Source organism: Podarcis erhardii, assembly GCF_964252035.2.
Source record: "Podarcis erhardii genome assembly, chromosome: 13".
In the NCBI taxonomy this organism is placed as follows: Eukaryota; Metazoa; Chordata; class Lepidosauria; order Squamata; family Lacertidae; genus Podarcis; species Podarcis erhardii.
In genome coordinates this window covers 3,847,840-3,864,359 of record NC_138502.1, presented here as the reverse complement: position 1 = coordinate 3,864,359, position 16,520 = coordinate 3,847,840, and the positions used below count along the sequence as shown (strand labels likewise).

The 16,520-nt window shown below is 51.6% G+C and overlaps 1 protein-coding gene across 1 annotated transcript in view; it reads right to left on the bottom strand.

Moving 5' to 3' along the window:
* Positions 1–677: 677 nt before the first annotated feature.
* DNAH2 (dynein axonemal heavy chain 2) overlaps positions 678–16,520 on the bottom strand; it is a 141,691-nt gene continuing 125,848 nt past the window's right edge. The window contains exons 76-88 of the mRNA XM_081835573.1: positions 14,233–14,419; positions 13,100–13,248; positions 11,774–11,957; positions 10,474–10,664; positions 8,297–8,488; positions 6,034–6,218; positions 5,660–5,888; positions 4,381–4,532; positions 4,180–4,294; positions 3,448–3,624; positions 2,955–3,029; positions 2,704–2,854; positions 678–942 (exon numbers count right to left, since the gene is read on the bottom strand). Of these exons, the coding sequence (XP_081691699.1) occupies positions 788–942; positions 2,704–2,854; positions 2,955–3,029; positions 3,448–3,624; positions 4,180–4,294; positions 4,381–4,532; positions 5,660–5,888; positions 6,034–6,218; positions 8,297–8,488; positions 10,474–10,664; positions 11,774–11,957; positions 13,100–13,248; positions 14,233–14,419 (2,142 nt within the window). The 3' untranslated portion in view covers positions 678–787. The remainder of the gene's footprint in view (positions 943–2,703; positions 2,855–2,954; positions 3,030–3,447; positions 3,625–4,179; positions 4,295–4,380; positions 4,533–5,659; positions 5,889–6,033; positions 6,219–8,296; positions 8,489–10,473; positions 10,665–11,773; positions 11,958–13,099; positions 13,249–14,232; positions 14,420–16,520) is intronic.

The window sequence follows — 16,520 nt, the reverse complement described above, 5'->3', positions numbered from 1 at the left end:
GACACCCCGGGGTCATCCAGACCCACCCCGGACGAAGGAAAACCTGCCCCTTCCAGGAGAAGCAGGGTTCTCTCCTCCAGCATAAACCCTCCCCAGAGACCCCCGGACAAAGCGCTGCCCCCCATCATCGCTGTAGTTGCCCCACTGCTGCCCTCCCTCCCAGGGCTGTCCCTGATCCTCCTCCTCAACTGGCCATTGCTCCCCAGTTGCTACTGGGATGCCCCCTCCCCCCCCCCGCACTTGTGCCTGCCAATGGAAAGGACATTTGGCTCCTCTCTGCCAGCCGTGTGTCACCAGAAAGGTATTTCCTTCTCTCTTGGCCTGCTTGGCTCTTGGCACCACGGAGCGGCCCTTTCTCAGGAGCCCCACATCCATCTCACAAAATAGGGGTGGGCTCCAGTGAACTTGGCCCCCGCAGCGCCACAACCTCGAGGGCCCCAAAGAGCAGCTCTTCTGCCCCATCACTGGTGCTTCCACACCGTACATCCCCTCCCCTCCAAGAATCCTGCTGGGCGTGGATTCTGCAAGGCGTGTACTACAGTTCCCAGAAGCGGGGAGGGCACAGAGAATGCTTTCAATGTGGAGGCAGCCTAAAGTTCTGTCTGCCCCAGAAGGTGATCTAATCCCAGCCCTGAGATGGGGATCTCCCGTGTGGAGTAGAGGACAGACACAAAGGAGACTGTAAACAAAATAGCTTTATTTTAATTTTACCTAAAACTGGGGGGTGGGGGGAGTCAGAGAAGCAAGGTTCCTTTGGAGAAAGGGGTCATATATGGGGGGGGGGTCTTCAAGTATCCAAACTCATCAGCAAGGCTGTGCCCCTTTTGATCCAGTGGTCAGAGGGCATCGTTCCGGACCGCAGGTCGATGCCAATGACAAAGGAAGGCCGCCCGGCAGTGCCAGCCCGGTTGGGGTAGTAGTAGCAAGGGCAGGCGTACATCCCTAGAGACATTTATATATTTAGTCATTAGATTTATGCCCAGCTCCCAAGGTGGCAAGCATATCCATACGGTTTGAAACGGTTTGAAACAACCTTCTAAATACCAGTTTAAAAGCTACCCTAAACTTCTAAGTTCAGGACTTATTTTATTATATGTGTATACAGTGGTGCCCCGCAAGACGAACGCCTCGCAAGACAGAAAACCCGCTAGACGAAAGGGTTTTCCGTTTTCGAGGCGCTTCGCAAAACAAATTTCTCTATGGGGTTGCTTCGCAAGACGAAAAAATCTTGCGAGTTCCCGCGGGCTTTTTCCGCTTTTTCCGCCCTTTTCCTAAGCGCTAAGCCGCTTAACAGCTGATCGCTAAAAGCCGCTAGACCGCTAATAGCGCTAATCCGCTAAGCTGTCAATGGGCTTGCTTCGCAAGACGAAAAAACCGCTAGACGAAGAGAATCGCGGAACGGATTCTTTTCGTCTTGCGAGGCACCACTGTACTGTCCTTCATCCAAAGATCTCAGGGCAGTTGACAACATAAAAATGCAAGATAAAAACACAAAATACATAATAATAACATGAAGAAAAACAACACAAACCAGTAACACCCCCTCCCAAAGACACATATAGGATGTTAGTCAGCCAAAGGCCTGGTTAAAGAGGGACGTTTTTGCCTGGCACATAAAGGTGTATAATAAGGGCACCAGGTGAGAGTCCTTGGGGGAGAGCGTCCCACAACGGGGAGCCACTGCAGCAAAGGCCCTGTTCTCATGCAGATGGAACTTTCTTAAGAACATAAGGAGAGTCCGGCTGCTGGATCAAGCCAAAAGAGGCCCATCTAGGCCAGCATGAGCACAGGAGCACTCTCCTTTGGTTTCAGAAACATGGCTGCCTCCATCAAACTCTGGGTAAATGGGTCTGCTTTGACATTTCTCCTGAGTGTTAATATTGGGGGAGAGTGGGGCACCTCACAAGGGAGGGCATTCTGCAAATGGGGGGTTGCCATGGGTCCCCACCAAACAGATGCTAAAAGGCTCAGTAGCCAGGGATGGAGGTGACCCTGGAGAGACAAAGACTGCCAACTTTGGCCTCCAACCTGGTGCCATCCAGCTGCCTTGGAGGACAAAGTTGTGGTCTTGAAAGAGCCAGAGGGCGCCTGGCAGATGAAGGTGATGGGACTATATGGAACTGGCGGAAATGACTGGCAGAATCCGAGACCAAGGTGAAGAGTTGGTGGAAGAAGATTGGAAGAAATTTAAAGTTTATCTACAGAAACATTGTAAAATTAAGGAATGCTAGAAGGATGTTGGAATGAAGTAATGTGGTTTTAGCAGAAATGATATAAAGGATTAGGTAAAAATGGATTTGTTAATTGGTGAAAGACGAGAATGTAAAATTACAGTATATTAAGATAAATTATTAGGATAAAAACAAAGCTGGAAAGGATTTGCTGAAATATCTAATTGAACTAGAATACAAAAAAGGGAGGTGTGAGGAGGTCAAGGAAATAAGCAAAGGAAAGAAAGTTATGTAAAGGTTTGATCTGTGTTTTTTTTAATTGTATTTTTTCTGTGTATTTTTTATTTTTTCTCTTTGTAACCTTTAAAATTTGAATAAATATTTTTTTTTAAAAAAAAAAGAGCCAGAGGGTGCCAGCTTGGCAAAGGCTGGAGCAGCCAGTAACAGGAGGGCGAGATGGGCAAAGAGTCTGAGGCGGCCTACGGCAGCTTCCTCGCACCCACGGGTGACTCCCACCCTCCGCGAGACCCACCTTTGCCGCTCTTCTTCTTGTTCTCCACAGGCTTAAAGTGGATGGTAGGAATGGGGCAGACCAGCTGCATGGGCTCCGCATCCATCAGGCAGGAGTTCTTCTTGTCCCAGCCAGCGCCCTCCAGGTAGAGACCTCGCACCCACACCCCTTCCTAAGAGAGGAGAGGGAGACAACGCAGGGCTGGCTCAGGGGGTCCTAGGCTCCTGAGCTCCCCCCCCCCCCGCAATGTATGCCCTGGGAGAGGTTCTTACCTTGGGCGGGTAGACCAGGTTGTTGTCATCCACGGTGGAGACAATGAACTCCCAGGAGAGGGTGTCCACGGAGATCTGAAAGGGATCGGGACGAGGAGGGAGCCACGTGAGATGGTTCTGCAGCCCAGGGGTCTCCCCCTAAGCCAGCCTTTCTCCATCTTAAGTCCCTGGCTGTTGTTGGACTACAACTCCCATCATCCTTAGCTGGCAGGACCAGCGGTCAGGGATGATGGGAGTTGTAGTCCAACAACAAATGGGGACTTAAGATGGAGGAAGGCTGGCTTAGGGGGGACCTCTGGATCTCAAGCCACATAGACCCACTTCCCCTCCCAGAGAACACCCTCCCTGCAGAGCAGTCCTCGCTGTCAGGCATCACAGCCCTCACTTTTCCTTCCAGGCCGGTCTCCCCATCCCTTTCAGGCAACGTCCAAAGACACACACAGGCCCTTCCAGGCCTCCTGCTGGGCCCAAATATATCTCCCCCACCACCTACGTTGTTCAGGCGTGCAGCGGCTTGCAAGACGGCCGTCAGGAACCCCGTTGGGAAGGTGAAGCCCGAGAGCCAGAAGAGCACGGGAGGGTGGGCAGTGGTGGCCCAGCGGGTAAACTGCTCCACGCGCTGGCCCAGGTCCCGGGTCCAGGCGGCCAGCGGCTTCTGAGATGGGTAGGCCTGCAGGAGGAGGGAGAAGGCCAGGAGCTGGGAGGCAAAGCGGGACACGCCAGCCAGCCCCCCCCCCACAAAAAACAGCCCCCAACTTGGGAAAGAGGTCTGCCGGCCCCAACCCACAAAAAGGGTATGTGTGTATCCCTCTTTGCTCTCCAGCAACTCGGGAAGGAGAAACCGGTATTTTCACTGGGGAATCTTTTACTTTGGAAGAAGCCGTTTTTGAAATATTTTCGTTCAGAAGAAGCTTCTGAATTATGCATTTCTCCCTAATGGGAAATCTCTGCTTCAGATGTAGGGTGAAGGCAGGAGAGAGGATGCCGGGAGGAGGGGGAGCAGAAACCTGGTGGGTCCCACAAGGGATTCCAAAAACACCTCTCTCCTGAAATCTCTCTTACCCCTGGGTAAAATAGGTTCAAAATATGTTCACAAGCAAAACAACAGGTGTTTCTACCTGCAAGGCGCCAGGGTGCTCTCTCCTCGAGGGAGACGAGCAGCTTGGAGCCTCCGGATCACACCCTCCTTCCTGCTCCTTCAGGGACCCCAGGTCCCCCACCTTACCCTCTCCCACATGGGGGGGACGCGGGCGTCGAAGATGCAGTTGAAGATCTCCTCTAGGTCTGTAGACATGACCACCAGGCCCTGAATGCCCTTCTCCAGCTCCACCAGGGAGGAACTACGGCAGAGAGATGCTGAGGTGAGTACCAGAAAGGGACTGGGGGCTGCTGAGGCCTGGCTTGCCCTGTCCCCCCGGGCACTCACTTGATGACCTGCAGCAAGGAGTTGTACCGCTGAATCTCTTGCAGCAAGACCACGTTGAGTGGGGAGGGGTCCCCAGACAGCACCTTGCAGGTGCCTTCGTAGTCAATCTCCTCCGGGATCTTGCTGCGCACGTCTGCTGAAAGCTCCAGCACCTGGAGAGGGGGAGAAGGGACAGAGAGAAGAGGTATGCAGGGCACCTGAAGGGGGCTGGCTGGTGGTTTCCCAGGAACCCCCACCTGCTCCCCGAGACTGCTCACAATCCGGTTCTGCAGGGCCTCAGACATTTGGGAAAGGAGACTAAATCTGCTCCTACAGACCTAAGAAACGAGGGAACTGCCAGGGGATCGTGCCCTGCTGTTTGGTACCACTGCACCAGGATCAGCCTCAGAAGGACTGTTCTGAGACGACGAGACAAGAGTGCCCCTGAGCATGTGCAGAGTCTGTTCTCATCGCCACAAAGCGGATGTTCGGAGGGTGCTTCCTGGGATCCAGGAAGTTCAAATAAGGAGCTGTGAGGGCCTTTCACAAGTGTGAGACACGGGCTGCTTGCCTGCCACACAAAGGCCAGCTCAGGAGGGCTGCCCAGGACGCCAGAGCAGTGCACGCTGTGATAGGAATATTATGGTCTTAGATATATGGTAATGTTCATAACCACACGTACATAGATCAGCACAGGAAGACCGACCTGAAGCCATTTTATTCCTAAACTGAGCAAATGTTTTCTCTGCAAGGTCAAGGTGGAAAAGCCTCCCCATTGTCTTTTCCTTCACAAATCCTGTCTTAAGGGTATGTCTGTGTTTGAATAGGGTGTGAGCCTGTGACCTGGCCCAGGAACTAAGTATTTATCACTACAAAAAAATGGCCGGGCTCCCCAGGCAATCCAGTCAAGTAACCTGCCAGACAGGAGATAAACAAAGAACATTCAAATGTTCTGTTTTAGACCGCCTTTTCTGTGATGTATGTATGATGTTTCTGGGGGTGGTCTTGATCTACAGGGTGGCAATTTCAAAAGTCTTTATAAGGCCTTGCACGCCATTTTTCTGGGTCCTCCTCCTTTCCTGCGGGTGAGGGGAGCACCCTGTTGCAACAGATCAATAAAGATCAGGCTTACTAGCTGCTTTGCTTCTCAATATTCTCTGGTTGGCCTCTTTCTTTTCTCCTACCAATAGGGAACCTCTGTAAGGACTCTGTACGGGCTCTTAGATACTCCATAAGGGAAAAGGGCATTTTTTGTTTACAGCAACGCTTTGCCCCGTGGATGCCCATCCTCCCTGGGTACCTTGTCCTCGCGGCTCTGCCCGGCCACTCCGGTGGGCGTGGTCTGGGGCTGGAGAGAAAGCAGCGTCTCGAAGAGCGTCCTGGCTTCGGTGATCTGGGAGGCCACGTCGGCGTTGGGGTGCTGGCCAAAGGCTTCGGGCGGGTCCATGCCAGGCAGCAGGCTGATGTATTCCTTGTAGGAGGCGATGTTGCCATCCTTGGGGATTAAGTAGGTGTCCAGCACGGAGAGCCTGCAGGGGGAGGGAGGCCAGCCGGCCGGCTTGCTCAGGCAAAGATTTCCTCCTGCATCGGGGAACTTCTCTGTCCCGACAAGCGTGCCGATCCCTGATTTCCCAGCACCCAACCTCTCCCCGCCATCCCAGGCCACCAGCTCACTTGTAGAAGGGGGCAGCCACACTTTGCTCGCAGAAGTAGTCGTTGATGTAGGTGGTGAGGAGGCGTCGGTCCCAGTCGTCCGTCACGTGGCCCCCATAATTGACCCCAGCGATCAGGTATTTGAGGGCGTCCCAGGGGGTCTCCTCGTACTCATCCAGGTACAAGCTCAGGAGGTTCTCTGACACCTGGCAGGGAAGGAAGAGTCACAGGTGACAAGGGAGTGGGCCAAGGGAGCGCCTGCCGTAGCCACCTGGAATGGGGTGTACAAGGGCAGGGTTCCCCAGTACAGACTGGCTTACCCACACCGCCCCTCATTCTGCTGCTTCTGCCACCCTCCTGAAAAAAAATTACTCTTTAGTGCTCAATCAGAGTTAACAGGAATATGGGCTTTTCCCAGATTGCCATTTGTTCTGATGTATCACTAAAGAGCAGGTTTTCCCTTGGAAAGGAGCAGGGCAAGGGGGAAACTGCCAGGACTTCTGCTTTCTAGGCACACCACATGCCGAAGTGTGGATGAGCCCAGTATTTATATTTGTACCAAGTATGCACTTGGTTGGTACATTTATGAACATTTCTTATACAGTGGTACCTCGGGTTAAGTACTTAATTCATTCCGGAGGTCCGTACTTAACCTGAAACTGTTCTTAACCTGAAGCACCACTTTAGCTAATGGGGCCTCCTGCTGCCGCCGTGCTGCCGGAGCATGATTTCTGTTCTCATCCTGAAGCAAAGTTCTTAACCTGAAGCACTATTTCTGGGTTAGCGGAGCCTGTAACCTGAAGCGTATGTAACCTGAAGCGTATGTAACCTGAGGCACCACTGTATATAACTGAGATCAATAATTGCAGTCACCTGTGTATGAAAGTTATGTACATTTTGCAATTTTTTATGTGCTGTAAGCTGCCCAGCTGCCCAGGCTAGGTATAAATAATAAAATAACCAAATTATCATCAGCCCAGAGGCCCAGCTATGGTTCCCTCTTTCTCAGCAGGCAGCCTACGGGACACTTGGGGACCACCACCAAGCTGAGCATCGAGAATTCACCCATTTGCCAGCATCCATCTAAAGCCCTTGTGGCCAGACCTCCTTACCCCCCTACACGCCTCTGCAATTCACGCTTGTACCCCATGTTCCAAAGGAACATGGCAGACAGAATAAGGGTGAAAGGACTGCTGTGAGTGAGCCCTAGTGGCGTGGAGCATGTTGGTGTAATGTGAACACATTTGGATGTTCTGAGATAAGGGTGTCAGGTTCACTGGGGTAACCATAGCAACACCAGCAAGGTCGTGTGCATGACTGGCTGAATCGCTCATCCTCCCACTGGTTCAGGAATGTAGAGACAGGTATAATAGTCTCTGGGGCATTGCTTTCATTATGTGAAGTCCTGTCCTGATGCTATCCTGTTTGCTGTCAGGGTCAGACTGAATCTGTGAGACAGGGGAAGAAGATATGTGTAACCAAGTTACAGGGAATCAGGCAGAGGGCCTTCTCGGTGGTGGCACCTGCCCTGTGGAACGCCCTCCCACCAGATGTCAAAGAGAACAACAACTGCCAGACTTTTAGACAACATCTGAGGGCAGCCCCATTTAGGGAAGCTTTTAATGTTTGATGCATTACTGTATTTTAATATTGTGTTAGAAGCTGCCTAGAGTGGCTGGGGAAACCCAGCCAGATAGGCGGGGTATAAATAATAAATTACCGTATTTTTTGCTCTATAAGACTCACTTTTTCCCTCCTAAAAAGTAAGGGGAAATGTGTGTGCGTCTTATGGAGCGAATGCAGGCTGCGCAGCTATCCCAGAAGCCAGAACAGCAAGAGGGATTGCTGCTTTCACTGTGCAGCGATCCCTCTTGCTGTTCTGGCTTCTGAGATTCAGAATTTTTTCCCCCTTGTTTTCCTCCTCCAAAAACTAGGTGCGTCTTATGGTCTGGTGCGTCTTATAGAGCGAAAAAATTGTTGTTGCTGCTGTTCTGTTGAGAGAAGGAAATCTGTGGACTGTGCTGGAGCTCTGCAGACTTTGCTGCTACATGACACGAGTCGAGGTGTGGTGAGCTGCCAACTAACGTCCACGAGTCACCGACAGGGCAGGTGGCACTCCCGGGCACTTCAGGCCACAGGGAGGGCTCGGCCGCAGTTTGTTCTGGGGTTTTCTGAGCATACACAGGAGCCTCGTGGCCTGGCCCGTCAGAGCCCAGAAAAGGAAGGCGCAGACAGGCTCCCCTCCAGAATCCACCCTTTTCCTGGTCTCCCGATCCCTTTCCACCTCAAAATCCGAGTCGTTGAAGCCGTAGACGATGTTCCAGCCCAGCTGGAGGAACTTCTTCCGCTCCAGCAGGATGCTGTGGAAGAAGCAGAGGGCAAAGAGCAGCTTCTTGTACTTGGAGGGCTTCGTGCAGCGGTTGAACTGGGGCTCCGTGATGAGCTGGTAGAGGCGCTTCATGTTGGCTTTCAGGCCCTGTCAAAGGGAGGAGAAGAGGCGCAGGCTCGCGACTGACCTTGCAGGAGGCACCAAGGAACCAGGAGGGGGTGGCAGGGGCAGCAATGGACTTGGCCTGTTTTCTGTGACTTGTCTCCCCTGTTTGAGCCCCAGGCTGACGATCCAGAACCAGCCATGTTGATTAAGAGGCTGTTTCATAACCTGTTTTGGTTGCCTGGGCTCCAGGAATGCAGGGAGTTTTCTTAGGAAATGGAGGGGGGGAAGGAGACCTGGTCATGGCTCTTGGGAGGGCAGGAGAGGAAGGCAGAGGCCTGAGAGCATGGTCTGGCTTCTCTGCTCTGCGCTTCCAGGGGAGCCATGTTGGGCCTAAGGCTGTGGGTTCTGGCTGTGACAACATACAGGCAGGAAAGGCTGCAGCGCTCGGGACTTTTTAGTTCAGAGAAAAGGCGAGGGAGAGGCGACATGTTAGAAATTTGTAACATAGCATGGAGAGAGTGTATAGAGAAAAGTTTTTCTCCCTCTCTCTCTTAAGGCTAGGACTTGTGGACATGCAAAGAAGCCGAATGTTGGAAGATTCAGGTCTGCTTTTAAAAAGTATTTCTTCGTGCTGTGAATAGTTAAACTATGGAACTCCCTCCCACAGGAGGCAGTGATGGCCGGCAAAGCTGCTGCTATTATTATTATTATTATTATTATTATTATTATTATTATTCAAATACTTTTTATTGCTTTTTGGTAACAACAACAAATAAAATAAATACTCTTACATTCAAAAATTTGTATGTCTTCTTATTTACCCTGCGCCTTATTGCGCCCGGACTTCCTTCCATCCCTTCAACAGTTTTCATGTCTCAAATCTTTTCTTACAGTTTCTTATTTACACTTCATCCACATCACAAGACTGACATTAATCCTGCTACAGTTTTTAAATTCTTACAATTACTCCGTATATATTCAACAAATTTACTCCAATCCTTTTCGAACTTTGCTTCTTTTTTAATTCCGAATCTTATAAGTCAATTTCGCCAATTCTATGTATTCAAACAATTTTGTCTGGATGGCTGGCAAAGCTTTAAAGGGGGACCAAACAAAGTCATGGAGGAGAGGGCTTTCAAGACAGGAGGGGAGAGGGCTCCTGTGTTCGAATCCTGATTGAGGGTTTGCCTTTGGGACCTCTGACTGGCTACTGTGAGAAGAGGAGCCTGGACTAGGTGACTGGCTCTTGTTGTGTACTTAAACCAGGCATAGGCAAACTCGGCCCTCCAGATGTTTTGAGACTACAATTCCCATCATCCCTGACCACTGGTCCTGCTAGCTAGGAATAATAATATAATAATAATTTATTATTTATACCCCGCCCATCTGGCTGGGTTTCCCCAGCCACTCTGGGCGGCTTCCAACGCAATATTAAAATACAGTAATGCATCAGATATTAAAAGCTTCCCTAAAGAGGGCTGCCTTCAGATGTTTTCTAAAAGTCTGGTAGTTGTTGTTCTCTTTGACATCTGGTGGGAGGGCGTTCCACAGGGCGGGTGCCACCACTGAGAAGACCCTGTCCCTGGTTCCCTGTAACTTGGCTTCTCGCAGCGAGGGAACCGCCAGAAGGCCCTCGGAGCTGGACCACCCCCAGCTGAATGATGGGGGTGGAGACACTCCTTCAGGTATACTGGACCGAAGATGATGAGACCTGTAGGCCAAAAACATCTGGAGGGCCAAGTTTGCCTATGCTTGACACATACACTTCCCCCCAGTTCTTCCTCAAACTATATATTTGCTCTATAATGCAGGGGGGGGGGAACGACCTGACGTGAAGTTGCCAATCTGGAGTAAGGCAGAGGGGAACTTTTAACTTGACCCAAGAGGAGAAGGAAGCCTGTGGTTTCCGTAGGGCTGGGCTGGGGCCTTGTGGGGGGGGGGCCTGGGGAACAGGTGGTGGGAGGAGGAAATGACGAAAGAGCCCCCCACCCCACTCCTTTTTGGCCAGCTGGCTCTTTTGCTCTCACCGTGGGGGGCTCCGTGGTCATCTTGATGCCGGCCTGCAAGATGGAGATGGGGAAGTCCGGGTGGGGGCTGGAGCTGAGCCACAGGCGGAAGGAGGGGTGCGGCTCCTCCACCTGGAGCTGCTCCACCAGCTTGTCCAGCTGGGGCATCCAGGAGAGCGAGAGGTGGCAGTTGGCCAGGAAGACCCAGTTGCCTGCCGGGAAAGAGTGGCCAAGCCAGGTTAGAGGGTGGAGAGGCCCCACATCTGCTTGGCGGGGGGCAGGGGGGCTGCCAAGGCCTGAGCTGAGCAGGATCTGTGAAGGAAGACTCAGGGAAATAATAATAATACTAATAAATAATACAGTGGTGCCTCGCAAGACGAAATTAATCCGTTCCGTGAGGTTCTTCGTCTAGCGGTTTTTACGTCTTGCGAAGCAAGCCCATTGACAGCTTAGCGGATTAGCGCTATTAGCAGTTTAGTGGCTTTTAGCGGATCAGCTGATAAGCGGCTTAGCGGCTTAGGAAAAGGGGGGGAAAGGGGGGGAAACCCACAGGAACTCGCAAGACATTTCGTCTTGCGAAGCAAATCCATAGCGAAATTTGTTTTGCGAAGTGCCTCCAAAACGGAAAACCCTTTCGTCTATCGGGTTTTCCGTCTCGCGAGGCGTTCATCTTGCGGGGCACCACTGTAATAATTTTTATTTATACCCCGCCCTCCCCAGCCAAGGCCAGGCTCAGGGTGGCTAACAAGCAATAATAAAAACGAGTTGAATGAATACAACTTAAATACAAGATTAAAATACAACAATAAAATAATAAAATGTTAAAATGCAGCCTCATCACAGGAGGAGAAGGAAAAAGAAAGAGGGGGAGGGAATCAAATTGGCTCCAAGCCAAAGGCCTGGCAGAACAACTCTGTCTTACAGGCCCTGCGGAAAGAAATCAGATCCCGCAGGGCCCTGGTCTCATGAGGCAGAGCGTTCCACCAGACCGGAGCCAGTGTTGAAAAGGCCCTGGCTCTGGTTGAAGCTAATCTAACTTCCTTGGGGCCCGGGACCACTAGGGTGTTGCTATTTATGGACTTTGAGGCTCTCTGTGGGGCATACCGGGAGCAGGAATGCCCCCCCCCACCGTAAGCTAGATTTGCCTCCAGAGCAGCCGTTCCTCTCCAGAAGTTGTTGGACTACAACTCCCGCCATCGCTGGCCATGATGGGAGCCCCAGAAGACCTGGAGACTGGCCTCCGACGTTCCCCATCTCTGCTCCAGAGATCTGAAGGGGTTGGGCGGACGCGGCAGGCTCGCCGGTTGGGAGCTGGACCCACCTTGGTGGACGCCATCTTTGATCATGCGGGTGGCGATGGGGGCCTGGCCCTGGCCCAGGGAGAGGGCTTGGAAGTGCTGCGCCATGCCCGACTGCTCGGCCAGCTGGAGCAGGGAGGAGGTGGGGTCGACGCCAGGGGACAGCACGAAGATCAGAGGGGTCTTGGTCGTGGAGTCGTCCACCACCTGCGTCCAGAGATGGGAAGAGAAGGACAAAATGGGGAGGAAAATCATTCTAGGCCACAGGGAGCGACTGAGTAGCTGAGGCAGGACAGGATTGGGGCAGTGACTGTGAGCTCATTCCCATATCGATGAATTATGGGGGGGGGGGGGGTTGACACTTATTACTCCTGCCTCAATCCATCTGCAGAGACCATTCTCCAGAGCAGTTGAAAAAAACAGAGTATTGATACTGAAGTACCGTATTTTTTACTCTCCAAGACTCACTTTTCCCCACCTAAAAAGTAAGGGGAAATGTGTGTGTGTCTTATGGAGCGAATGCAGGCTGCACAGCTATCCCAGAAGCCAGAACAGCAAGAGGGATTGCTGCTTTCACTGCGCAGAGATCCCTCTTGCTGTTCTGGCTTCTGGGATTCAGAATTTTTTTTCCCTTGTTTTCCTCCTCCAAAAACTAGGTGCGTCTTATGGTCTGGTGTGTCTTACAGAGCAAAAAATACGGTAATCCTACAAGCATCCGAGCATCAATACTCAAGCACAGAGCATCAGTACAGTGGAACCTTGGGTTGCGGACGTAATCCGTGATGGAGGCACGTTCGCAGCCCGCAGCGTTTGTAACCTGCAGCGCCGCGTCTGCGCAGGCATGTGACGCAATTTGGCGTTTCTGCGCATGCGGCGAAACCCGGAAATAACCCTTTCTGCTACTTCCAGGTTTCCCATAGTCCGCAGCCTGAAAACGCATAACCCGAAGCGTCTGTAACCCGAGGTACCACTGTACATGGAAGGAAGGGGCTATATACACAACAGAACCATTATTTCCAAGACCACCCTCATCATAAGCCTGGTAAATCTGGAACTACACTTGATAATCAGATATCACTAATACTCTTTATTCTGAAGACAACGCTTATTCTCCCTTTTTTCTCATGACTTGGGACTTCGTCATTTTAACCCATGTGCAGCTGTATTCATTCCACGTGCCAGCTTTATAGATTTGCTCTTCTTTTAATTTTCATCTGCGTTCATAACTGTTCTCTTTATATGCATTATAAAATGAAATTTAAAAAAAAATTACAAAAGAGAAAGAGAAAGAACATGGGAGTGGGTAAGGGCCTAGGATTCCCCCAAGTGCCACAGACGCTGCCACTCACCGACTTCATGTTCAGCACTGGTGGCTCGATGAACTGGGAGCCCAAGTTAGAGACGATGAAGGCCGTGACGCAGAAAGCCACGCGGTCTGGCCGCAGGGACCGGACGACCAGCATCCGCTGCATCTGGTTACAGGAGTTCTCCCACTCACCTGCAGGGGGCGACAAGGCATGGGTGGGGGGAGACCACCTGAAACTGAAGAGGGGCCCAGTGGGTGGGCTGTAGAGAAGGCCTGGCATGCCCACCAGAGCCAGTGGTCTCCCCCCATCTCAGCTTGACTCCAGTGCATAAGGAAAGGGGACAGACCTCTCACAGGAGGCGATCCTAGAGGGATTATCTGCACCAAGAACACCCCTTTTCAGAGGCTTGGAGCTTCCAAAGTATGCCGGTACAGTGGCTATAGTGTTGTACTAGGACCTGGGGGCCCTGGCTTCGAATCCCCGTTTGGCCACAAAGCTCCCTGGATAACTGCCTCTCAGCCTAAGCCCACCTCACAGCGTTGTTCTGAATAACTGAGGAGGGGGAGGGCCCTGTACTTGAGCTCCTTGGAGGAAAAAAGTAGGATATCACTTTTGGATCTTTACGGCCGCAGCTAGAGTTCAAGCCGTGGCAGCAAGGGAAGATTCCCCGGATGTCACAGGACCAGGGGCGTCTTACCCATAGAGGCTAGTGGCGCAGGGCGCCAGGGTGCCAAGTTCTGGAGGGCGCCAGGGAAGAGGTGGAGGCTGGACGCAACACCTCCCGGCATCAGCTCACCGCCCTCGCCCGCTTCTGCCATGCCACCTGCGCCGAAGCAGCGCCACGCCCAGAGCCTCTGTTTGCCGTGGCCACTGCGGCATGAAGCATCCTCTCTAAAAAAAGGTCTGGGAAACGGGGGGGGGGGGACTGAAGGGAACTTTGCACCATGGCACCCGATATGCTTAATATGGCCCTGCACAGGACATCAGGTGATTGACAGGCGGGTGGGCTAGTTTTGGATCCAGCCAGCCTGCCAGATCCAGTGCTCCAACTCTGTTCTGGAGGATGGCAGTTAACCCATTTCCACTGGACCCCCTCCCGGTTTTCTTTGGGGGGGGGGCATGGACACAATCCGACGGCAGGGACTGCGCAGCTCAGCAGACGGGCGGTGTCTGACCTGGCAGCATGGCCTTCTCCGGCTTGGAGTTGGTGTACCAGAGGTTCCAGTCGCGAGGGTACTGCTCAAAGGAGTTCATGATGCCATGGAAGTTGGTTAGCTTGTCCAGCTCAGTGATGTTGTCCCAGTAGATGTCAGCCAGCCAGCTGGTGCAGGGGTTGTCCATCTGCCCTTCCCTGTCCAGCACCTGCAAGCAGGAAGGGAACGATGGAAGAAGCAAGGGAAGTAATAGTGCCACTGTATTCTGCTCTGGTCAGACCTCACCTGGAGTACTGTGTCCAGTTCTGGGCACCACAGTTCAAGAAGGACACTGACAAACTGGAACGTGTCCAGAGGAGGGCAATCAAAATGGTCAAAGGCCTGGAAACGATGCCTTATGAGGAACGGCTAAGGGAGCTGGGCATGTTTAGCCTGGAGAAGAGGAGGTTAAGGGTGATATGATAGCCATGTTCAAATATATAAAAGGATGTCACATAGAGGAGGGAGGAAGGTTGTTTTCTGCTGCTCCAGAGAAGCGGACACGGAGCAATGGATCCAAACTACAAGAAAGAAGATTCCACCTAAACATTAGGAAGAACTTCCTGACAGTAAGAGCTGTTCGACAGTGGAATTTGCTGCCAAGGAGTGTGGTGGAGTCTCCTTCTTTGGAGGTCTTTAAGCAGAGGCTTGACAACCATATGTCAGGAGTGCTCTGATGGTGTTTCCTGCTTGGCAGGGGGTTGGACTCGATGGCCCTTGTGGTCTCTTCCAACTATGATTCTATGATTCTATGAATCAGGACAGGTTTTCGTTGAGAGTGCTTCTTCCCACAACACAACAGTTCAACTGCGGAACTCCCTCCCACAGGAGGCCATCAGCTCGGATGGTTTTAAAAGAGGATTAGGCAAATCCGTGGGGGGAGATCAGGCTATTTGATACACCTTTGCTTTCAGGGTATTTGGGGGAGGTGAAGCAGGCCTCCCCGTATGCCAAGGTATTTCTGAACATCCGCCATCTTCTCCAGAAGGCCTGGGATGGGCCCAGCGTCCTGGGCGTGAAGGGCTCTGGTCAGATTCTGCCCACCTCTGCTGCATAGCGAGAGACTCTCCTCAACAGGGGAGGAATGGCACAGGCAAAGCGGGGAGCATTATGGGTAAAATATGGTTGCCAGAGAGAGGGCCCCTGGAGATGGCCTTGGCAGCAAATCTGGCCATGGACACACATACACAGTCATCTCAGGAATGGCACTGGTATAATGCCAGGTGTGCCCAGGTGGGGGCCAGCCTCGGACCTCAAGGTGAAAGTACAGTGGTACCTTACAAGACGAATGTCTCGCAAGACGAAAAACGCGCAAGACGAAAGAGTTTTCCGTTTTTTTAGTCGTTCCGCAAGACAAATTTCCCTATGGGCTTGCTTCGCAAGACGAAACGTCTTGCGAGTTCTTGCGAGTTTGTTTCCTTTTTCTTAAAGCCGCTAAGCCGCTAATAGCCATGCTTCACAAGACAAAAAAACCGCAAGACGAAGAGACTCGCGGAACGGATTAATTTCGTCTTGCGAGGCACCACTGTAGGGGGAAGGAAAAGTCTCTGGCCATTTCCCGGCCTGCTCTGGGTTTTCCCTCAGGAAACATCTAGCGAGGAGCAGGCTGCAGGAGGTTGGGGTGGCTTTCCCCCTCTACTTCCCCCTCTCCATGGCTGTCCTGCTAGGCGGGGAGCCAGTCTTGCTCTCTGGCCCATTGTCATGGACGGGGCTTGGCTGAGCTTCAAGGGCCTCTCAGATTACAAAGCCAGGCTCTGGGGAAACCTCCCAGAGGGCTCCCCCAAGGACCTGCGGGACGGCCAAGCTGCATTCTGCCCCTGGCTGCCCACATGGCATGCCTCTGTTGTGGGGCAAGGCCTGGGGAGATTTCTTTTTTTAAAAAAATAATGTAAGATTTTATTAAAGCTTTTTCATAATGCAATAAGCTAAAAAAGAAATCTAAATAAAAGCAGAACGGGAAAGAGACAGCATCGAAGGAAAAACAAAAATATAAAAGAAAATAAAAAGAACATAATGGACTTCTGATTTTCCATCTGTCAGTTATATAAAAGAAATTATTCGAAATATTCACTCTAGAATGACATCCAACTGATCTACCTTCTGTTAGGCAATATTTCCCCAATCTTACAACCCAAATGTATCAAATTAATTCAGTTTCCTTTTTTACACAAAAAGTCCAAAAGGGGTTATCTAATTATTTTTATTAATAAATGTCAGCAATGGTTTTCGCCTCCAATAAGACACCTTTCCATTTTTGTCCACACAAGTGT